At 43.2% G+C, this 17,118-nt stretch overlaps 1 protein-coding gene across 2 annotated transcripts in view; it reads left to right on the top strand.

Annotated features, from left to right (window-relative positions):
* Positions 1-16,786, top strand: part of LOC144124896 (putative ubiquitin carboxyl-terminal hydrolase MINDY-4) — a 29,048-nt gene extending 12,262 nt beyond the window's left edge. Inside the window, exons 7-16 of one of the 2 annotated variants that reach the window (XR_013313314.1) lie at positions 1,410-1,501; positions 1,893-1,994; positions 2,077-2,140; positions 2,235-2,300; positions 3,108-3,178; positions 3,314-3,377; positions 4,457-4,541; positions 7,228-7,402; positions 9,940-10,009; positions 14,411-16,786. Coding sequence is in view for 1 of the 2 variants with exons in the window: in XM_077657840.1 (XP_077513966.1) it covers positions 1,410-1,501; positions 1,893-1,994; positions 2,077-2,140; positions 2,235-2,300; positions 3,108-3,178; positions 3,314-3,377; positions 4,386-4,541; positions 7,228-7,402; positions 9,940-10,009; positions 14,411-14,459 (909 nt within the window). In the remaining variant the exon portion in view is untranslated. Of the gene's footprint in view, positions 1-1,409; positions 1,502-1,892; positions 1,995-2,076; positions 2,141-2,234; positions 2,301-3,107; positions 3,179-3,313; positions 3,378-4,385; positions 4,542-7,227; positions 7,403-9,939; positions 10,010-14,410 lie in introns of both variants that reach the window. The other variant, XM_077657840.1, reaches the window with a different exon arrangement.
* Positions 16,787-17,118: the final 332 nt, after the last annotated feature.

Below are 17,118 nucleotides of genomic sequence, written 5' to 3' on the forward strand. Positions count from 1 at the left end.
CCATGGCACACTGAAAATAAACCGATTCTCATAGCTCCAATAATCTGGTGTAGACTAGTCAATTCGTATTCATTGTTTTTTTTATTTCTAGCAAAAGGTTTGGGCTTGGGTTTATGGCGTTTTAACTTCCCAAACTGACTTGGGCTATGAGGGATGCCGTAGTGAAGGGTTGCAGATAATTTCCACCGCCTGGGGTTTTTTAACGTGCACCAACATCGCACAGTACACAGGCTCTAGTACTTCACCTTCATTAAAATGCGACCACCGCGGTCAGGATCGAACCCGCATCCTTCGGGTCAGCAGCCGAGCACCATAACCACTGAGCCCTAGCAAAAGGTGCGGTGATTTTCTTCTTCATTTCGGTGTACCTTGTTTAGTTTGAAGGGTGACGTTTTAGGTGTCAGCTTTAGCAAGAGGGCCACAGAAAAGTAAACATAACTGTCTGGGCTGCTGAGCTGAGCTTTGGTGCAGTTTCTTTCACTGTTTTCTATTAGTACATGGGAAGTTTTGGGTAGTCGTAGATTGATCTTTAACAAGGTTTGGAACATTTTGTATGATAATCGAACCGAACCATATATTTGAAGGTGCACTAAAGAGGATTCTGAGCTCGTCTTTTTATCGCGGGAACTCTGTCTACACGCTCCAAGCATTCTTAGCAACTTCGAATTATTGTCTTGTGCGGCCAATTTCTCTGTTAAATCGAATGAAACGTTCTGGCTCCCACCTTTTTTTTTAACTCGCCTACGAAACTAGGAGTCAACCAACGCGTGGAATGCCTTTCAGCTAGTCGCATGGCAGCTTGCTGCTCTGCCATTGGTGGAGTGATGCACAAAGCAAACAGTTCACGGGTATTTTTGTTTCCTTGATTCTAATTTGTGGCTATGTTGTCTGCGACTGAAACTATTTCTTTGCGAAAGCCTAAAAAACAAAATAAAAGTGATGTCGACTGGCAGAAAGGCACTCCACACGTTGGTTGACTCCTCCTACTTTCGTAGGTGAGTTAAAAAAGGTGGGAGTTGGGACGTTTAATTCGATTTAATAAGGAAATCATTCGCAGAGGATTATAAGTCGAAGTTTCTAAGAATGCTCAGAGCGTGTAGATTGAGTTCCCGCGATAAAAAGACGAGCTCAGAATCCTCTTTAGAGAACCTTTAAGAGCATTTTAAGAACATTTCAAATAAAAAAATGCTAATAGTTAACAGCGCTAGCATAATTGTGTTGTTAGGCTGCTCACCACCACCCTTGAGGTGCTTTCTGCCTTACAGTGTTGACCAACCTATCTGTTCAGCTTCAGCCTTCTTTAGCACTCGTGGTCTAGATGAAGCTCTTTGTGATCTTTTTTTGTGGGGACAGATATCTCACTAATTAAGCAGCTTCTGTGTTTACTCCTATTTTTTTCTTGTCTTCAGGGAGGGCCATGTGGTGTCCTTGCTGCAGTGCAAGCCTACATGATCAAAGAGCTGCTGTGGCCCCAGGGAGGGCTACAGAATGCTGACCCAAGGTAAAAAGACTCGGCTTCAGCAAGCATATGTCATGCACCCAGTGCTTGCATCCACTCTTTGTCTCAAAGATGTTAAACTTGTGGCAGGCTTATAATAATATGCAAATAAATGTACTTTGTCGTTGCATTGTGTTTAAGGATGAGCAAGTTCTCACTGTATCAGAATCTCATTCAACAGGTTATTAGAGTGCAATTTAAAGTCTTTCTTGCTGTTGGGAAGGGGTAGTGTGTAGATGGAGGGGAGCTTCGTACCGTAACTTAATTTATAGCTGTCCTCAGATTTGTTAAAAATGTGTCTCTCCCATCGACGGTTTAGCCAATTCTGTTAACTTTGTTATGTCTGTTTGGTTGTGAAGTGCCGGTATAAGTCCTTGCAATGTCACCCTTGCAGTGGTTTTGAAGTTGATGTGTCCAGAAGAAATGCTGCTTTGGCAAGGGCACTGGCATTCATTCTGTGGCAGGCAGGTGACTCAAGCAGGGCCATTGTTGCAAAGTAAGGGAGCCAGCCCCTCTTTTATTTACTCCTAGCGGTTTCTCTCGAGCGTAACTCACCTGGCTTCACTTTGCTTTCCCAGTCCGACCGGAGTGAACGTGGCTCATACTGATGACATCCTGGCCAGTGACGGTATCATAGAAACTGTGAGTTAGCCCTCTTGTACATCGCGTGACTTCAGATGTCTGGTGCATCTCTGCGTGCTTTAAACCATGTCTTTTTTTTTCTTTTACACGACAGCTGACTCTGTCAACATTCACGTCAAAGGTGGCATTGCAGGAGTATTACAGTTCCTGTATATTCAAAGTAAGTGTGCTTTCTGTGGGCTGATCACTTCATTTATTGGGTATCATGGAAAGAAGGGCTTCAACACTTGCAGCTGATGATTTTAAATTTAATTGGATTAAATAAAAGGCAGTTTATTAGTTGCATAAAAAGTGTATGAACAAGTGAGCATACAGGTGAGGGTTCCAGAGTTGTGGACTGCATAGGTTGCATGAAGACAGCTTATGGCTGCATTTTAGTCTATCGTGCCAACTGAAATAATGTTGATGAATGTTGAGAGGTGATATTTGTGCTGGGTCGCTGAAAAGGATGCATGAAGTAGTAGGTTTTGCCTCTGCCTTATCTTGCCTTTTTCGTTGCCTAGAATGGGCCCTATTTCTTTAATACTTTTAGTACTCTCAATACAAGGAAAAGCAAATGCTCTAAGAGTAAGGGAGGCAAACAGTGGTGTCGTTCAGAGTTTGTTTCAGCATCAGTTGTGATGCAGTACTTCATAATGATGAAATCTCTCATCACAATATAATATTAGAATTAAAGCATATTCCTGAACACGTTTATATAAATAAATCAGTTATATAAATAAACTATGCCTTTATATATATAAATTGTTTATATAAATAAATCGGTTATATAAATAAATTATGCCTATGGCTTGGCATAGAAGCTGCGTCTATAAAAGCTGTGCATGTAGTTTTGCTAAGTAAAGGAACCTTGGTCTCTCTCAATACACATTGTGTATATTCAGGCACCATGCAGTTTGCAGTCATGTTTTAAGTTATATTGGGTGTGCACATATAAGACATGGAGAACATCTTTTTCCTATCGCAGCTGCAGGAAGAAAACTGTTCAAGCTGCGTTTCTTTCTTGATATCTGTCCTAATGACGCACGGCCTGGAAAGGCAAGTTTCACACTACTGTTTTTTTTTCTTCTTGTTGACAATTGTTGACATTCTCAGATCTTGTTTCAGCATTTCTGTGCTTTTCTGTGCTGATAGGCGTGTTTTCTTTCGGCTTTTCGATCTTTCTATTGACAGGATTCGCGAAGAAATGGATGAAAGGAACAGCTCACTTATTGGAAAGCACAGCCATTGCAACCAGGTAAATAATCCTCTGTTTCTCCTAACAGTTCTGGCAGCAAGTTCAACTGCTGCTGCATTTATGAGCTGCCTCAGAATATGCACATCAGGACTAAGTGAAAAGTCGCATTGTAAGAGAGTACATGAGATGTGAATTGCTAGGAGTGGTTGTTGGCATTATTATTCCAATTAATGATCAGTCTTTACTGTATAAATTAATTAACTAGCTCTGCTGGTTTACCAGCTAATGTCTAGCATGTTTGCTGGAAATGTACTGCATAGTAAGGAGGCAGGGAAGGAGAGCTGATCTTTTTATTTTACTGTCTAGAAAAACCTGAGCCATCAACTTGGTGGCAGTGACATGCACTCAGACCATCCATTCATAGCCAGAGGCTGCAGTGTACAAGTGAGATGTTGGTAGTGCAACCTGAAGCAACAGTACATATAAGAAAGTAAAATGTATTGTATAGCTTCTGTTTCCTTTCTTTTCTGGTTAGATCGCTCTCTAGCATAGACTTGCAGAGCCACTGCCAGTAGCAATGCAAGTTAGCAGGTTACTTTTCCTATCTACACAGGCAACAAACTGATTTTGATATTTTTAATTACAACATTGAGGTTCATACAAGTTTGTAATGTGTAGATTCTGCAGCTTACTGGGAACTGAAGAGGTAGTGTTTTTAGGTGCACATTTACAAAACAGGTGTTTTCTCCACTTTTTTTGCTAGCAGTGAATGAAGAAATTAGAGGTACTTGGTATTGTGCACAGGAAAGCAGACTATTTAATGCAGTAATTGCTGGTCTGCAACTGTATGCAGGTCTGTTGGCTGTAACTGCTATAACCACTTCAAAAATTGTAATCATGGTTGAAGCAATGACACGTTAATCAAAACCCAAGTTGACGACACCCAATACTGCTAGCTAGGTGGTGACAGGCTGTTTCCAGGTACAAGAGCTTAGTGACTAGTAAGCATAGTGGCATCATGGCTGTTTTACAAAAGACCTTTCTCACACCTTGCTGGAAATCTTGCAGGAAGTGGTCAATCTCCTGCTTGTAGGCCAAGCAGTCACTAATGTCTTTGACAACAATGTCTGTTTCGGCAGAGAAGAAACAACTGTGCTCAGAGGCATCACGACAAAGTCTAACATTGGCTTACTCTCCCTCTACGAACACTACAAATCTTGCGAGGTAGGTCGCCGCTTGTGGCTTGTTTTTTCATTTTTTGAACATATGCAGGTAAACCTGAATGCAAAGAGCAACTGAAGAGGTTTTGGAATTCAGCCAGCTCAAAGGCATCGAGTTTATGGAACTTGCGGTTAAAGCATGCAAAGTCTTTTTGGGGTAGCATTAGAAATGGTGACGTAATTGCAGGTTGAAACTGCAGTGGCATTCAGGGTTCTCTGCAGCGCACGGCACCGGGCAGGAGGCACATGATGATATCATCTATGGTGCTGATAGATTTACAACTCAGAAATGCTTTCCTTGAAGAAGAAAAAAAATGGTATCGAAAGCGGCGTCTGCAGACCGTTTTTTAGTGGCATCTGAAAGTGCACAGCTGGTTGTGGGTGAAGGCAGTGGAAATTTGAAATTTCCCCGTCCACAATGTCACTACCGAGCTTCTCCACACTCCTCCAATGCTGTGAGGGGAAGCCTTAGATTTACCGTCAATTACAGTGCTAGCACAACAAAAACTGGGCATGCTTTACAGCTACGGCCTATATAGATTTGAATCCTTGAATATTGTGGAATCTCAAAAAGTGATGCAGCTGCCCTTTATAATGATATTTAGTAGAGCCGAGGACTATTTCATTTGACAGAAAATTTACAGTAAACGGCTTATTTTTCGTGAGCTCAGTATTTCACGAATACGGCTAAAGTCATGGTTTATGAATACTTTGTAGGCACTACATTTCACGAAGCAGAATTGGCAGGCCCCATAGTGCTCCCCACTTCCACAAGGGATAGTGTTATGTTGGTACACTGCTCTTCTAAGATGGGCATTGGAACAAGGACAAACTGCAGTGGACGTAATGTTGTGCCTAAGAGCAAGCGTGATGAAGCCCATTCATGTGGCATGACCCCCTGAAGTGTAGGTGAACTCGAATGATGCAGGCACTGTGCAGAACGTTATGTTAGGAATTGACATAGGTATCCTTGAGTAAGCATGATTTCCAGCTGGCCACGTTAATTTGTAAGATGAACAACGAGCTCTTTTTAGGCTTCACTGTTTTTGTCAAATTAGAAGTTAATAATTTTCCCAAATCATTCACGGGAAAAATTTTTTGCGAGTTGTGCATGATTCGTAAAAAACATGAAACTGAGGTCCTCGTGAAAATTAAACCGTTTATAACAACTCAGTTAGTGCATTGAACTTTTTTGGGGGAGAGGGGAGGAATCATAATTTGTTTACTAATGTAAGTTCATTATGTGAGTGTTAGGGCCGGCTGTGTGCCTTCCTCGCTCAGTACTCCCGCTGCATGTGTTTAGTGACAGCTGAAATTTCCTCAGCTTTGCTGTTTATTAGCTTAAAAGCTGTATAATGTTGTATTTACTCCCGTAATGAGCCCAATTTTTCCACAAAAGTTTACATCAATTTTGGGGAGGGTTCCTTACTCAGGGGAAAAAATGTTTCGACAAATTTCTTTGTAAGAGTCGAAATTTCTTATCGTACGCTGGCCCTTTTGCCTGCCCGCAAACCTGCCTGTCTGTTTCTCTGGTCACTCACCTGTTGGCTCGTCCGTCCACTGGTCCATCCGTCATCAACAGAAGCGCGCGGTCTACAAGTTTCATCCCTGCATCACCTGCATTTGTGTCACCAGTGTTTAGCATCATTCGCTTCAATAGGTGCTTACTGTACTGTGGCGCGATCCGACGATTTTGTGATAGTCGACAGCGCCAGCCAATCGCTGTGAAATAAAGCAAACATGCTGAACACCAGCCCTGAAGGTCAGGTGCACTTTTTTTACTTGAGGTTAAAAAAAAAACTAAATTCTCAATGACAAAAGTGAGGGGTGGGTTCATTATGCAAGTGGGTTCATTAAGCAATTTTAGACAGTATCTCAAGGCACCACCAATCGCATAGATATTTCTCACCCCACCTTTTCAAAAACTAAGTACTGCAAAGTTCATAAAAAAGTATCCAGACATTTCACACCCGTTGCTAAACCTTGACCACTGTAGCCCACAGATGCGACACGGAGCTTAGTCAAAACAAGAAATTGCTCACGCCCTGCATGCAACCTGCAGTGAAACATTTCGTCTGTTCTCATTTTGTTTGTACTTTGTTTTTGAACTTTTTCTACTTAAACATCAAGACATGTCTTTGTCTTAGTAACAAATGCCTTCTGTAAGAAACTGGCTGCTGTTGAGCCAAGCTTAAAGAAGAGTACACTGGTTGCACCCTTTGCAGTGGGTCACCCTTACCTCGCGGCATGGTGGAGCCAAAACAAAGAACGGCTATAAAACCAAAAAGCAAAACAACACCCTCTACAAATGAGTTACCTCAGAAAGCTACATAAAACCACTTTGTTTTTGAAACTTTCTACCAAGGTTGCCATCAGACTCTAAATTTGTTTTTCAAAGCCTGGAGAAACCTGCTTGCATGCATTTTGTTCTTTTAAAAGATGTCTTTTTTTTTTAAAGCTATCTTTAAAGGCACCTTTCCTTTTATGAGTCAGTTGCAAGCTGCAGAAATAAAACTCGTGCACTTTGGCTAGAGGTGGTCTGAAGTATTGCGAGGAAGTGAAAGCATAGGTGCATTTAAGCTGACATTTTCATCACGGTAGAAGGTAGAAGCATAAGTAAGGCGCGCATTATTGGCAAGGAATAGGACATAACGCAGTGCCCTCTTCACTCTCGGTCTCGTGGCTTCAAGGTTGGTTCGTACTACAAGGACCCCAAGTACCCGATCTGGATGGTGCTCAGTGAGAGCCACTTCTCGGTGCTGTTCTCCAAGTCATTCGTGGCGCTTGCACCTGGGGACGAAACATTTGACCTCTTCTACTATGATGGCCTCAACAAGCAGGAAGAGGAAGTGCGGCTTACTGTGGGTACGATGACTGTCCTCGGTGGGCTCGACTGGTTTTTCTTTTTTTTCTGGGCAGTAGGATCAGTCACTTTTCTTTACAGTGGCATCTGTGTCTGGAACTTCCTCAGGAGGTGAACAGCGTCAGTGTTGGCTTTACTGTCAGTATAGTAGTTACGTTGTGGCTGAAAATTCCTGCTTTTGCTTTCTGGGGGTAGGCGTTGTAGAGAATGTACCCTGTGCGGTTGTGCCCACCAGATCGTCTTGGCCTACGTCAGCCTCAATTCTTTTCTTACCGTGGAAAAAAAAATGCATTTTTTGTTTGTTCATTTTATTGTATTTGCTTGGAAATTGTGTTAGTTACATTTAACAAGTAGCACACTAAACTAAAGCTAAATGAATGCACCATTTTTATACATAGTATGCATTTTAGATTGAAATATTGAGCAGTAATGTGAAATTTTATTCCTCCAATACAAACATTGGTGAAAATTATGCTGAATACTTCAATGTTATGCTTATATCTTAAAATAAAAATATTTTTAAAATTCTAAAATATACAAAAAGTTGTTTTCTTTATTACCTAAAGAACCTGAAAGTTTCAATGCTTTGCTTTACAGATACTTCGAGCCACAAAAAAATCTTTGCAGCTATACGCAAAGAAACTGTTTCTTGGAGGTGGTACAGAAGTATTTTTAAAAATTATTTTTAATTGGAAAATGCAAGAAAGTGCAAACACATCAGCTAACATAAATGTGCTTCTGAGCCATATATGTATAAAGGGTAATTGTGATAATCTGCCGTAAGGATATGACACGATAGTATTAATCGGTGAATGCCCATATGTGCAGAATAGGGCATTCTTTCTCGACCTTACATTCATAGAACCCTGGGAGTCCACTACCAGCAGTTAAACGGTGGCAAGTGCTGCCACCTGTGGAGCTTGTGCAACTCATGTTGCTCTTCGTGAGCAACCTCTCGTGACCAATCAATAATTTAACTACCACCTGCCACAGTGATCAGTTTGCTCACAGTTTGGTGGGCATGTTATGATTATGCCACAAGGTCACATGGCTTAGGTTGCTTCACAACACCGACACTGATGAAGTTGGATTTTCTGCAGAACGGGTGCCTTAATGCTATTGTATGGGAGCAGCTAATGTTTATGTTGCTTGAGAGTGCTTAATTACACATTCTCGTCGGCAGTTTTCAGGCAACACAAGAATTTTCCTTTACACATTTGCACTGCTTATATTCAGGGCCTATATCATTCATATTTCAAGCAGATTCTGCTGAGATACCATTAAGTATTCTCAATGTATGTCCCTGTACCCCTGATTATATCATTAGCCATTTATATATTTGTTTGAATAATAATGCAGATGTTCATTGATAGATGTCTCTCACACAGTCAAAGGACATTCATGGTTAACCAGCGAAAAAAAAGAAGACGAAGAGTAGAAGACGACAACTCAACACAAGCGCTCACTTGCAACTGAACGTTTATTGGGAAAAAGCAGCAATATGTACACAAAAAGGCAAAAAAAACAAAGAAGCAAGAGACAAAGGTTCAATGACGTCGCACCAAAAAACTTAATCAGGAACGGATCACACGCGCATCAACAAGAGATCTAAGGCAATGCTGTGAACATCGGCACGAAAGAAGAAATACACGAGACAAAATCAAATGTCATCAAGGAAAGCTACTTCATGACTTGTTAGGGTGACTGAAGGGGTGTTAATGCGCGTGTGGATTGATTTTGCAATGTAATACGCTTCCTTTAGCTCACATGTGGGTTGATTATGGTATGTAAAAAGCATAAGAATTCCTTGAATCAAGACCGCTCTAACCTGTCTGACCACTGCCGGGAATGTGACCGGCTAGGAAAACGCAAGCGATGTGCTTCAAAATTTCGTAACACTACTGTTCTTTTTACACACCATAATCAACTAGCACGCAAGCTAAAGGAAGCGTATTACATCGCAAAATCAATCGGCACTTGCATTAGCACCCCTTCAGTCACCTTAACAAGCCATGAAATAGCTTTCCTTGGTGACACTTGATTTTGTCTCGTGTATTTCTTCTCTCGTGCCGATGTTCACTGCATTGCTTTAGATCTCTTGCTGATGCGCATGTAATCCGTTCGTGATTAAGATTGCTGGTGCAGCGACATTGAACCTTTGTCTCTTGTTTCTTTGTTTTTTCACCTTTTTGTGTACATATTGCTGTTTTTTCCCAATAAACGTTCAGCTGCGAGTGAGCTCTTATGTCGTGTTGTCGTCTTCTTCTCTTCGTCTTCGTATTTTTTGCACACGTTAACCATGAATACGTACCAACTAGCCCAACTTCTTACCTTAAAGCCAAAGGACATCTTTTTCTGGCATACAGTACTCTGGCCTCAATTGGGGCACCTTGCAGATGTTTTTGGTTGGTTAGGGTTGGTTGTGGCTTGCACACTGTTTAGTCATTATTGAGCTTGACTGAGGGCAAGCCTGCAAACCTTTCAGTTTTGCATATTTAGGTACCAAACCTGGGTGTGGCTCTTTCTCATTTTATTGCAGATCCGACTGCAGGCATTAGTAATGAAGATGTTGTCATGACACCGCCTCTAGACCTCTGCATCAGGACAAGGTGAGCTTGTGTGTTTCCATTTTAGCACTGACACAGTGCACTTGACTTTCAGGTCATCCTGTGTGTCTTCATCGATAATACGTGCTTTCCTTTGGCATTGAAATTGTTATTGTGTGCCATGTGTATGCTTCCTAATTATTGCTCGCCATGTGGACACCACAGCAGCGGCCTAGTAATTTGAGTACTTGCCTCATATGCAGGAAGTATGGGACTGATCCTTAGTGTTGCCCACAAACCTTACCATGAATAGCATCTCAATAGCTTTCCTTGTATAGGAGGCCATGAATAGCAGTTTTAGTTGTATCTTTCTAGAAGTTACCAATGGGGAAGAAAGTTAGAGGCTAACGAAAAGGCTTGATATTAAATCAAGGTGAGCACAGCGAGCTATGGACAAAGAAATGACAGGATTAACTTTAAGAGGCAGGAAAATGTTCCATAAAAACAAAAGCACAAGTTATTCACTACATCCTAGCTGGAGTCAAAAAGAAGAAATGGGCAGAGCATGTGGTGTCCTGTAACAGCCCCAGCTGACCGGTGCCACAAATGGCTCTTAACTCCCCAGCTGTCTGCACACTCTGCTCCGGTGTCATAGCAATACCTCATGCAGCACCCCACATGCTCACTTAGCTGTAGCATGCTTCGTTCTTCCTCTTTCTTCTTCTTTCCCCCTTTGCAGCGGTGGCCTAGGTGCGGGGTTTGATCCCCGTTGCCGCCAGGTACCCGCCGGTGATACAATGGGTACAAGCTTTCCCATAGTCTCGTGCTCAGCTTCTTTAGGGTGAAACATACCTCAGCACCTAGGCCGCCGCGGTGGCTGAGTGGTTATGACGCTCAGATGCTGGCCCAAAAGACGCGCGTTCGATCCCAGCCGTGGCGGTCGACTTTCGATGGAGGCGACATTCTAGATGCCTGTGTACTGTGCAATGTCAGTGCACGTTAAAGAACCCCAGGTGGTCAAAATTTCCGGAGCCCTTCACTACGGCGTCTCTCATAACCTAAGTCGCTTTGGGGCGTTAAACCCCCCTAAAGCAAATCATACCTCGGCACCATGAGAGGTGGCTCAATAACACTCGCACTCACGGTCACTCGCACTCAATCCACTCACTCGCACTCACATTCATGTCCACTCACACTCATATTCATGTCTACTCACAGTCACGTTCATGTGCACTGACACTCACATTCATGTCTACTGACATTCACAACCACTCCATCACACTCGCTTTCATGACAGGTCGCACTCACAACCACTCACTCACACTCATGTCCACTCACACTCACAACCACTCACTCACACTCATGTCCACTCACACTCGCAACCACTCACTCACACTCATGACCATTTTTGAAAAGATCCAGTGAGGTCGTCACCAAAAGGGAAATGGCTCAGAAATGGATGTCGTTCATGGAAGAATGCATGTGCAGCTAACTTGTGAGCCATTTTGCAGCATGTGCATGCCCTTCTGAAATGTTGGGGCATTACTGTTACTGGAAAATAGCCCTATACAGAAGTTCTTAGAGAAAATCGTAGTATCCAGTTCAATGGATTCCTCATGCTATCCAGATATCAGTGCAGGCAGAATTGCTGAAATCGGAGTGTGCAATCAGAAGTTATTCCACTAAAGGTATTGAAAACACAAAGATTAAAAAATTGCATTTCACAAGCCCATTTCATTCACCCAGCGATGAAGATTGGGCCTTACAAATCAGTGCCACGCCTTGCACACATGCAGCGGAAGCTTGTATGCAGTTGACTTCCCGGGGCAGCCCTCAGCAGCCCAAATTGCCGACAGCATTCTATTTCTGTGTACCCTAAAAAACGTTGTTTTTTTTTGTACTCTGGGAAGATTTTGGGGGACTTACAACCATAACTCTTTACTGTTCCACGAGCACAGTTCAGTGTCGAACATACCAACACCCATCGACCTGTTTATGAAAAGTTCCTTGCCCCCCCCCCCCCCCCCACACACACACACACACACATGCACACTTCCCTCCGCCTTCAGTCTCCTGTTTTCTTCTCGTCACAGTTTTGGCTGTGATGTCCGTAGAACAATTTTTCTTCGCTGCCTTCTCGGTATCATTGGTTTGAACAGCAGCACTCGCTTGCACAATACTTTAAGGCGAAACGAAAACTGCCGCCCATAGGTTGATTCTTATTGGCTTTTATTCTCTTGTGCTGCTTTTCTTTTCTAGTTTCTTTCTCGAGTGAAAAGGTGACAATACTCAACGACATATAAAAGCATTTTTAGGTCCAAACTATACGTCCAATTTAATAATCAAAAAGGGTGCAACCAATTTGGTTGCTGCCTTATGTCCACTGCCAAAAAAAATTGCATATACGTTTCGTCACCATTGGCACGAAACGATCATTTTTAGAGGAGATGATAAGATTAAATAGTATTACAACTTCGGCTATTCAAGGCATCACCAGTCTGATGCTGTGCATACAAAATATAAAAACCACGTGCTTGATTTGCGACACGGTGCTTCTTCAAGTACATCATAGAAACAAGAACCTCTGGTGTTACCAAAAAGGATGCTTGGTTTTCACATCATTTCTGGGCTTGAGCCGAGCTTGTGCAGTTCAGCAGCCGGGCCAAGTGGGTCGGGTTTTTTTCGTGGGTCCAGCCCAATAAACAAAAATTATGGCCGAAGCAGAGCTCTAAAATGCACACACCCAGGCGCAGAAAAAAACCTCAGTACTCGATATCCCACCTTACGCTAGTTATTGCCGAGAAGCGGACAATCGTTTCAGCAGCAAGCATCGGAACTCTGCATATATGAGCTCAAGCCGTGTAAGAGGCATGATGAGAGACATCTACCTTTCCAGCAGTGGCAATTAAAAATTGAATTAAAGGATCTGACAACTCGTAGTGGCTCATTGCTCCTGCGAAGGGCCTGCGCGCAGCTAAAGATTGCCTTTCCCGCGCCAACGGAATCCTCTGCTTCGGTCGTCCAAAGACACCTGCATGATGCCTAATGCTGCCTCGAGCACCCTCGGTAGAGAATATTTGCTTCCGTCAGCTGTAAGCAACATGAAAGTAGCTAAGCGGAGACCGTCGTTGCGAAACACACGTGACAAACTTCGCTGTCACGTCCACTCGCCACTCACACCCACTTATAACCAACCACATCCACTCACATCCACTCAGATCTACTCACACCAACTTTAACCCACTCATCACTCATGTCCACTCATTCACACCCATGACGCCACTCACACTGACATGCACTCACGTGCACTCACACTTATGATTACCTGCACTCACATCCACTCACTCCTACACTCACGTCCACTTACACTCACAACCACTCAATCACACTCATGATAATCCACACTCGCATCCACTCACTCACACTCATGTCCACTCACACTGACGACCATTCACTCACACTCAGAGACGTGAGTGAGGCGATATGAGTGCGCTCATGAGCGAGTGTGCCGACCTATGGGGTGAAATGCTTGGGAAATGGGTCTTTGACCTCATCTTGAGTATAAAAAAAACCTTGTGCCATGCCTCTCTTTGGCCACAGATGCACTTGCGCCATAAAGATTCTTAATCATCGTTTTCTTTCCCCCCTTGCAGTGCAAGCCACACTTTGCACTCTTGCTCACCACAGCTCGCTCTTTCAACCTGAAAACAAACAGCTCATGCCTCACAGATTTGCTATCTCGAAGTTCACTCTTTGCGTGTGCCTCACAATTGGGACAACTGCACAGTCAAAGGCTGGTGCTGGTGAGCTGGCACTGCTGAGGCCCTTGGGTAAAGTAATGAAGTGGATTTTAGAAGAAGGCAAACGTAGCAGAGGGCACCAGAGAAAGTCTCGTGGGCGGATGAAGTTAGGAATTTTGCAGGGACAACGCGGCCACAGCTGGTGCAGGGCAGGGTCAATGGGAGATCAGTGGTGATGGCCTTTGTCCTGCAGTAGACACGCAGTTAGGCTGTTGATGATGGTGACAAGCTTTTATCTGGCTACTCGAACACATATGTTAACAAGAACTATTACACACGTAGGCCTTGTATGTCATCTTTCTTTTGGTGTGTCTGTGTTCGCGCTAAGTGTTACTAGATCGAGATGCACGAGCTCGGCTGAAAAGAAGTTTTACTTTCTCTGGCTTGGTGCTCGGCTTCTTGGGGGGTGAAATACTTGGTAAAATTGAGTTTCGCATCCCACCTCATGCAGACTAACACTTGTTAGCCATGGTGCTGCCCTTGTGCCATAAGAAGTATTTATCATCATCATGTTGGTAGTGGCGAGTGTCGACAGCACTCTTGCATCTTTTGGTTTTGGCAGCTGCTTGACTGTGTACGTGTGGTTTCACCACTGAGAGTAAGCACTGTCATCTTTGCTATGGCTCGAGGTAAAAAATAATCTGGTGTTCTTTTTTACTTGCAGATGGAAAGGTGCATCAGTGTCGTGGAACAACGCGGAACCATTGCTGTGATTCCCTGCTTTTTGGCACCCATGTTCAACTCGACGCACAAGATATTTGTTTTTTTAGTCTGTCAAAGCAGGAAATCAAAATTTTGTGATTTAATAATATGCGTAATGCTTGTCTTGTAGTTAACTTTTGCACTGTACAAAAACGATTAATAATGCAACTTGACCAAAGATTTCGCCATTCTAGTCAGGAAATTTTATGTGCCCCCTTTTAATATATTATACACTAACAGATACATACCCAAAGAGCTGTAACACTATTGAGCACCGCTATTAATTATTCTTGGTGGCAAACTCACTGGCTACTTCGTGCTCAGGTCTCATGCAGGGGTAACATTTGTTGTTTGAAACCTGTGTCACTGAAGATAATTACACCGCATCATAGATCACAGAATGGTGCCGTTATCTGCAGCTAAGAGAACAGCAGTGAAATACCAGGAGAAAAGGGCTAGGAAAATGCCTGGTGCCTTGTAATTTTAAGTGCAATTTGCACTTTGCTCGTTTAATGCGAAATTCAACGTTTAAGATCTGGCATTATCATAGATGAAATGTAATTTCACCTCTTCTGCATGCATTAGGCAAGTGATGCACAGTAAACCAAACATTGCACTGAACAAAAGTTGTCGCGTAGTGTCGCCTCTCTATGAAGTTTTAGCTCAAACAATCCGGCAGTTAGGCTGGGGATGCATCTGTACCTCCACCATTACAAAATGCAGCTTTTGATTTTGATTCCTGTAGTACTCTGTCCAGTGGTGTGTCTGCTCATAAATCTGTGAGTTCTGGAGCAGAACTTGCGCACACTTATGGGCCACATGTTCTTGGGACTCTTCCCAAATTGAGTAGTCTATCTTCTACTTTGGTTTTCATTGCATTCTGTTCTAACTAGCCTTGAGCCATATCAGCAAGTCATTCCAAAGTTATTCCAAAGCTGCTGGCTTGTATTGCTCCCCCTGATGTGCAAGTACTATTGCAAGTGTCTACGAGAAATGATTGACTGAGAGTACGGCATCCAGCAGCAGGGGTGCAGTAAAACTGCGTTGAGTTAATCATTAGCAGCTTCAGGCAAAGCTTCAACTTGGGGGGGGGGGTGGGGGGGTGGGGGGGGTGGATTGGCCTTCATCACTTGCAAAAAGTGTGGCTAGTCTTTTCGTTTGTTTCCTGTTTTTAACCTGAGCTAGTGCTGCTCATTTAGGGAAATTTAAATTTTATCTTTTTCATGCATTCCAATTCTGTGTTACCTTGCGCTCCGAACTGTTTTCAGTTTTAAACAAAAGGGAGAGGAAAAGGAGACTTTTCTCTTCCTCGAAATGCATTACTTTTTGCATTTTATTGGTTCTAGAAATTTTTTTTACTGTTGGTTATTTTTTTATGTAGTGCCACGAGTGTTGGCTATTAAATCAAGCTGCCCTTGTGGCCATAGAGATCTAATAAGGCACTGGATGTTGGGGGTCTAGTCAGGGGCGAGCAAAGGTTCAAAAAGCCAGATTGTAAGAGCAAGTTTTGCATTTGGGGACTTGCCAGTATGGTTGGTGTTCATGACTTTCAGCGCTGTTCGATCCAGTCTTAAAGGAAATGGACTATTCAACTATTCAGAGGCATGCTTGATTTTTGGTTGCATTATGGTGACCAACGCCTCTGCTAGTACATTCCACACAGTGTCTGCTCTCAGTTGCGAAAAGGAATGCCAAATGCACCCTGAAGCTTCAGGGTGGAAGGCAAATGTGTGATGCGTTAATGTGTTCATGCTTGCATATGCATGGCCCAACAGTATTAGAAACAATGTGTGCATTAAAATTGGTGTGCACTAGTGGAGTACAAAAACTGCCATCCAATTTTCTGTTTTGCTGTAAGCGGCTGTAACCTTGCGGATACATGAGAGCCATGGAAATTTTTTTCCTCGAGTGCGTGCTGCTTTGTTTATTGTAGCGATAACTACATTATGGTAGCATTTCGAGCCTTCAGCATGGCGGCGCCGTAGCAGTGGTGGTGCCGCCATCCTGTGGCGGCGCTGCCACCCTGTGGCTGCGCCGCCACGCTGTCACGTGGTTGGTCACGTGACCAAGTTCCACCTGGCCAGCTGCAGCTATCGCGTCACTCCAGGTTTAACGAAAGCTAAACCGCCACAAATTTTTTGGCTATGCTTTCAGTGCCGGGCAGGCATTCACAGCTCTTCAAAGATGCTAGTCACGAGAGTGCCATGTGTGTGTATCTTTTTATTTGCATTTTAGTGCCACTTATTTTTTTCATGTACTGTTTCCCACACTTTAGGATATTTCATGCTCTGTTCATTTGTGTTCATTTTGCTACAATTAAAGATGCTGTGATAACACATCTTTCTGTTGCTGTCGATTCTTTTCTACTGTTGCACCTTTTGTTGGGCAGCGAATGCCAGCCTGCTCTCCTTGATATTGCCCATGCAAGCAGATTTCACTAAGACCATCACACACACAAAGGCAATGTACAGGCAGGAAGGGAAGTGAATGATGCATACTATAATGGTTAACTTTGTCTAACCATTCCCTAGATTAAAGTGGGAGCTGCGGTGTGAGCCTGCTTTGCCAATATGGCTGTTTGTAAGCACAGCACTAATGCCATGGCTCTTTATTTCCCCTGACACAGTTGTAAATGCAGCTAGGAGAACGAATAATGCTTCTTTTAGTAGT

The sequence above is a fragment of the Amblyomma americanum genome, chromosome 3 (genome assembly GCF_052857255.1).
Source record: "Amblyomma americanum isolate KBUSLIRL-KWMA chromosome 3, ASM5285725v1, whole genome shotgun sequence".
Lineage (NCBI taxonomy): Eukaryota > Metazoa > Arthropoda > Arachnida > Ixodida > Ixodidae > Amblyomma > Amblyomma americanum.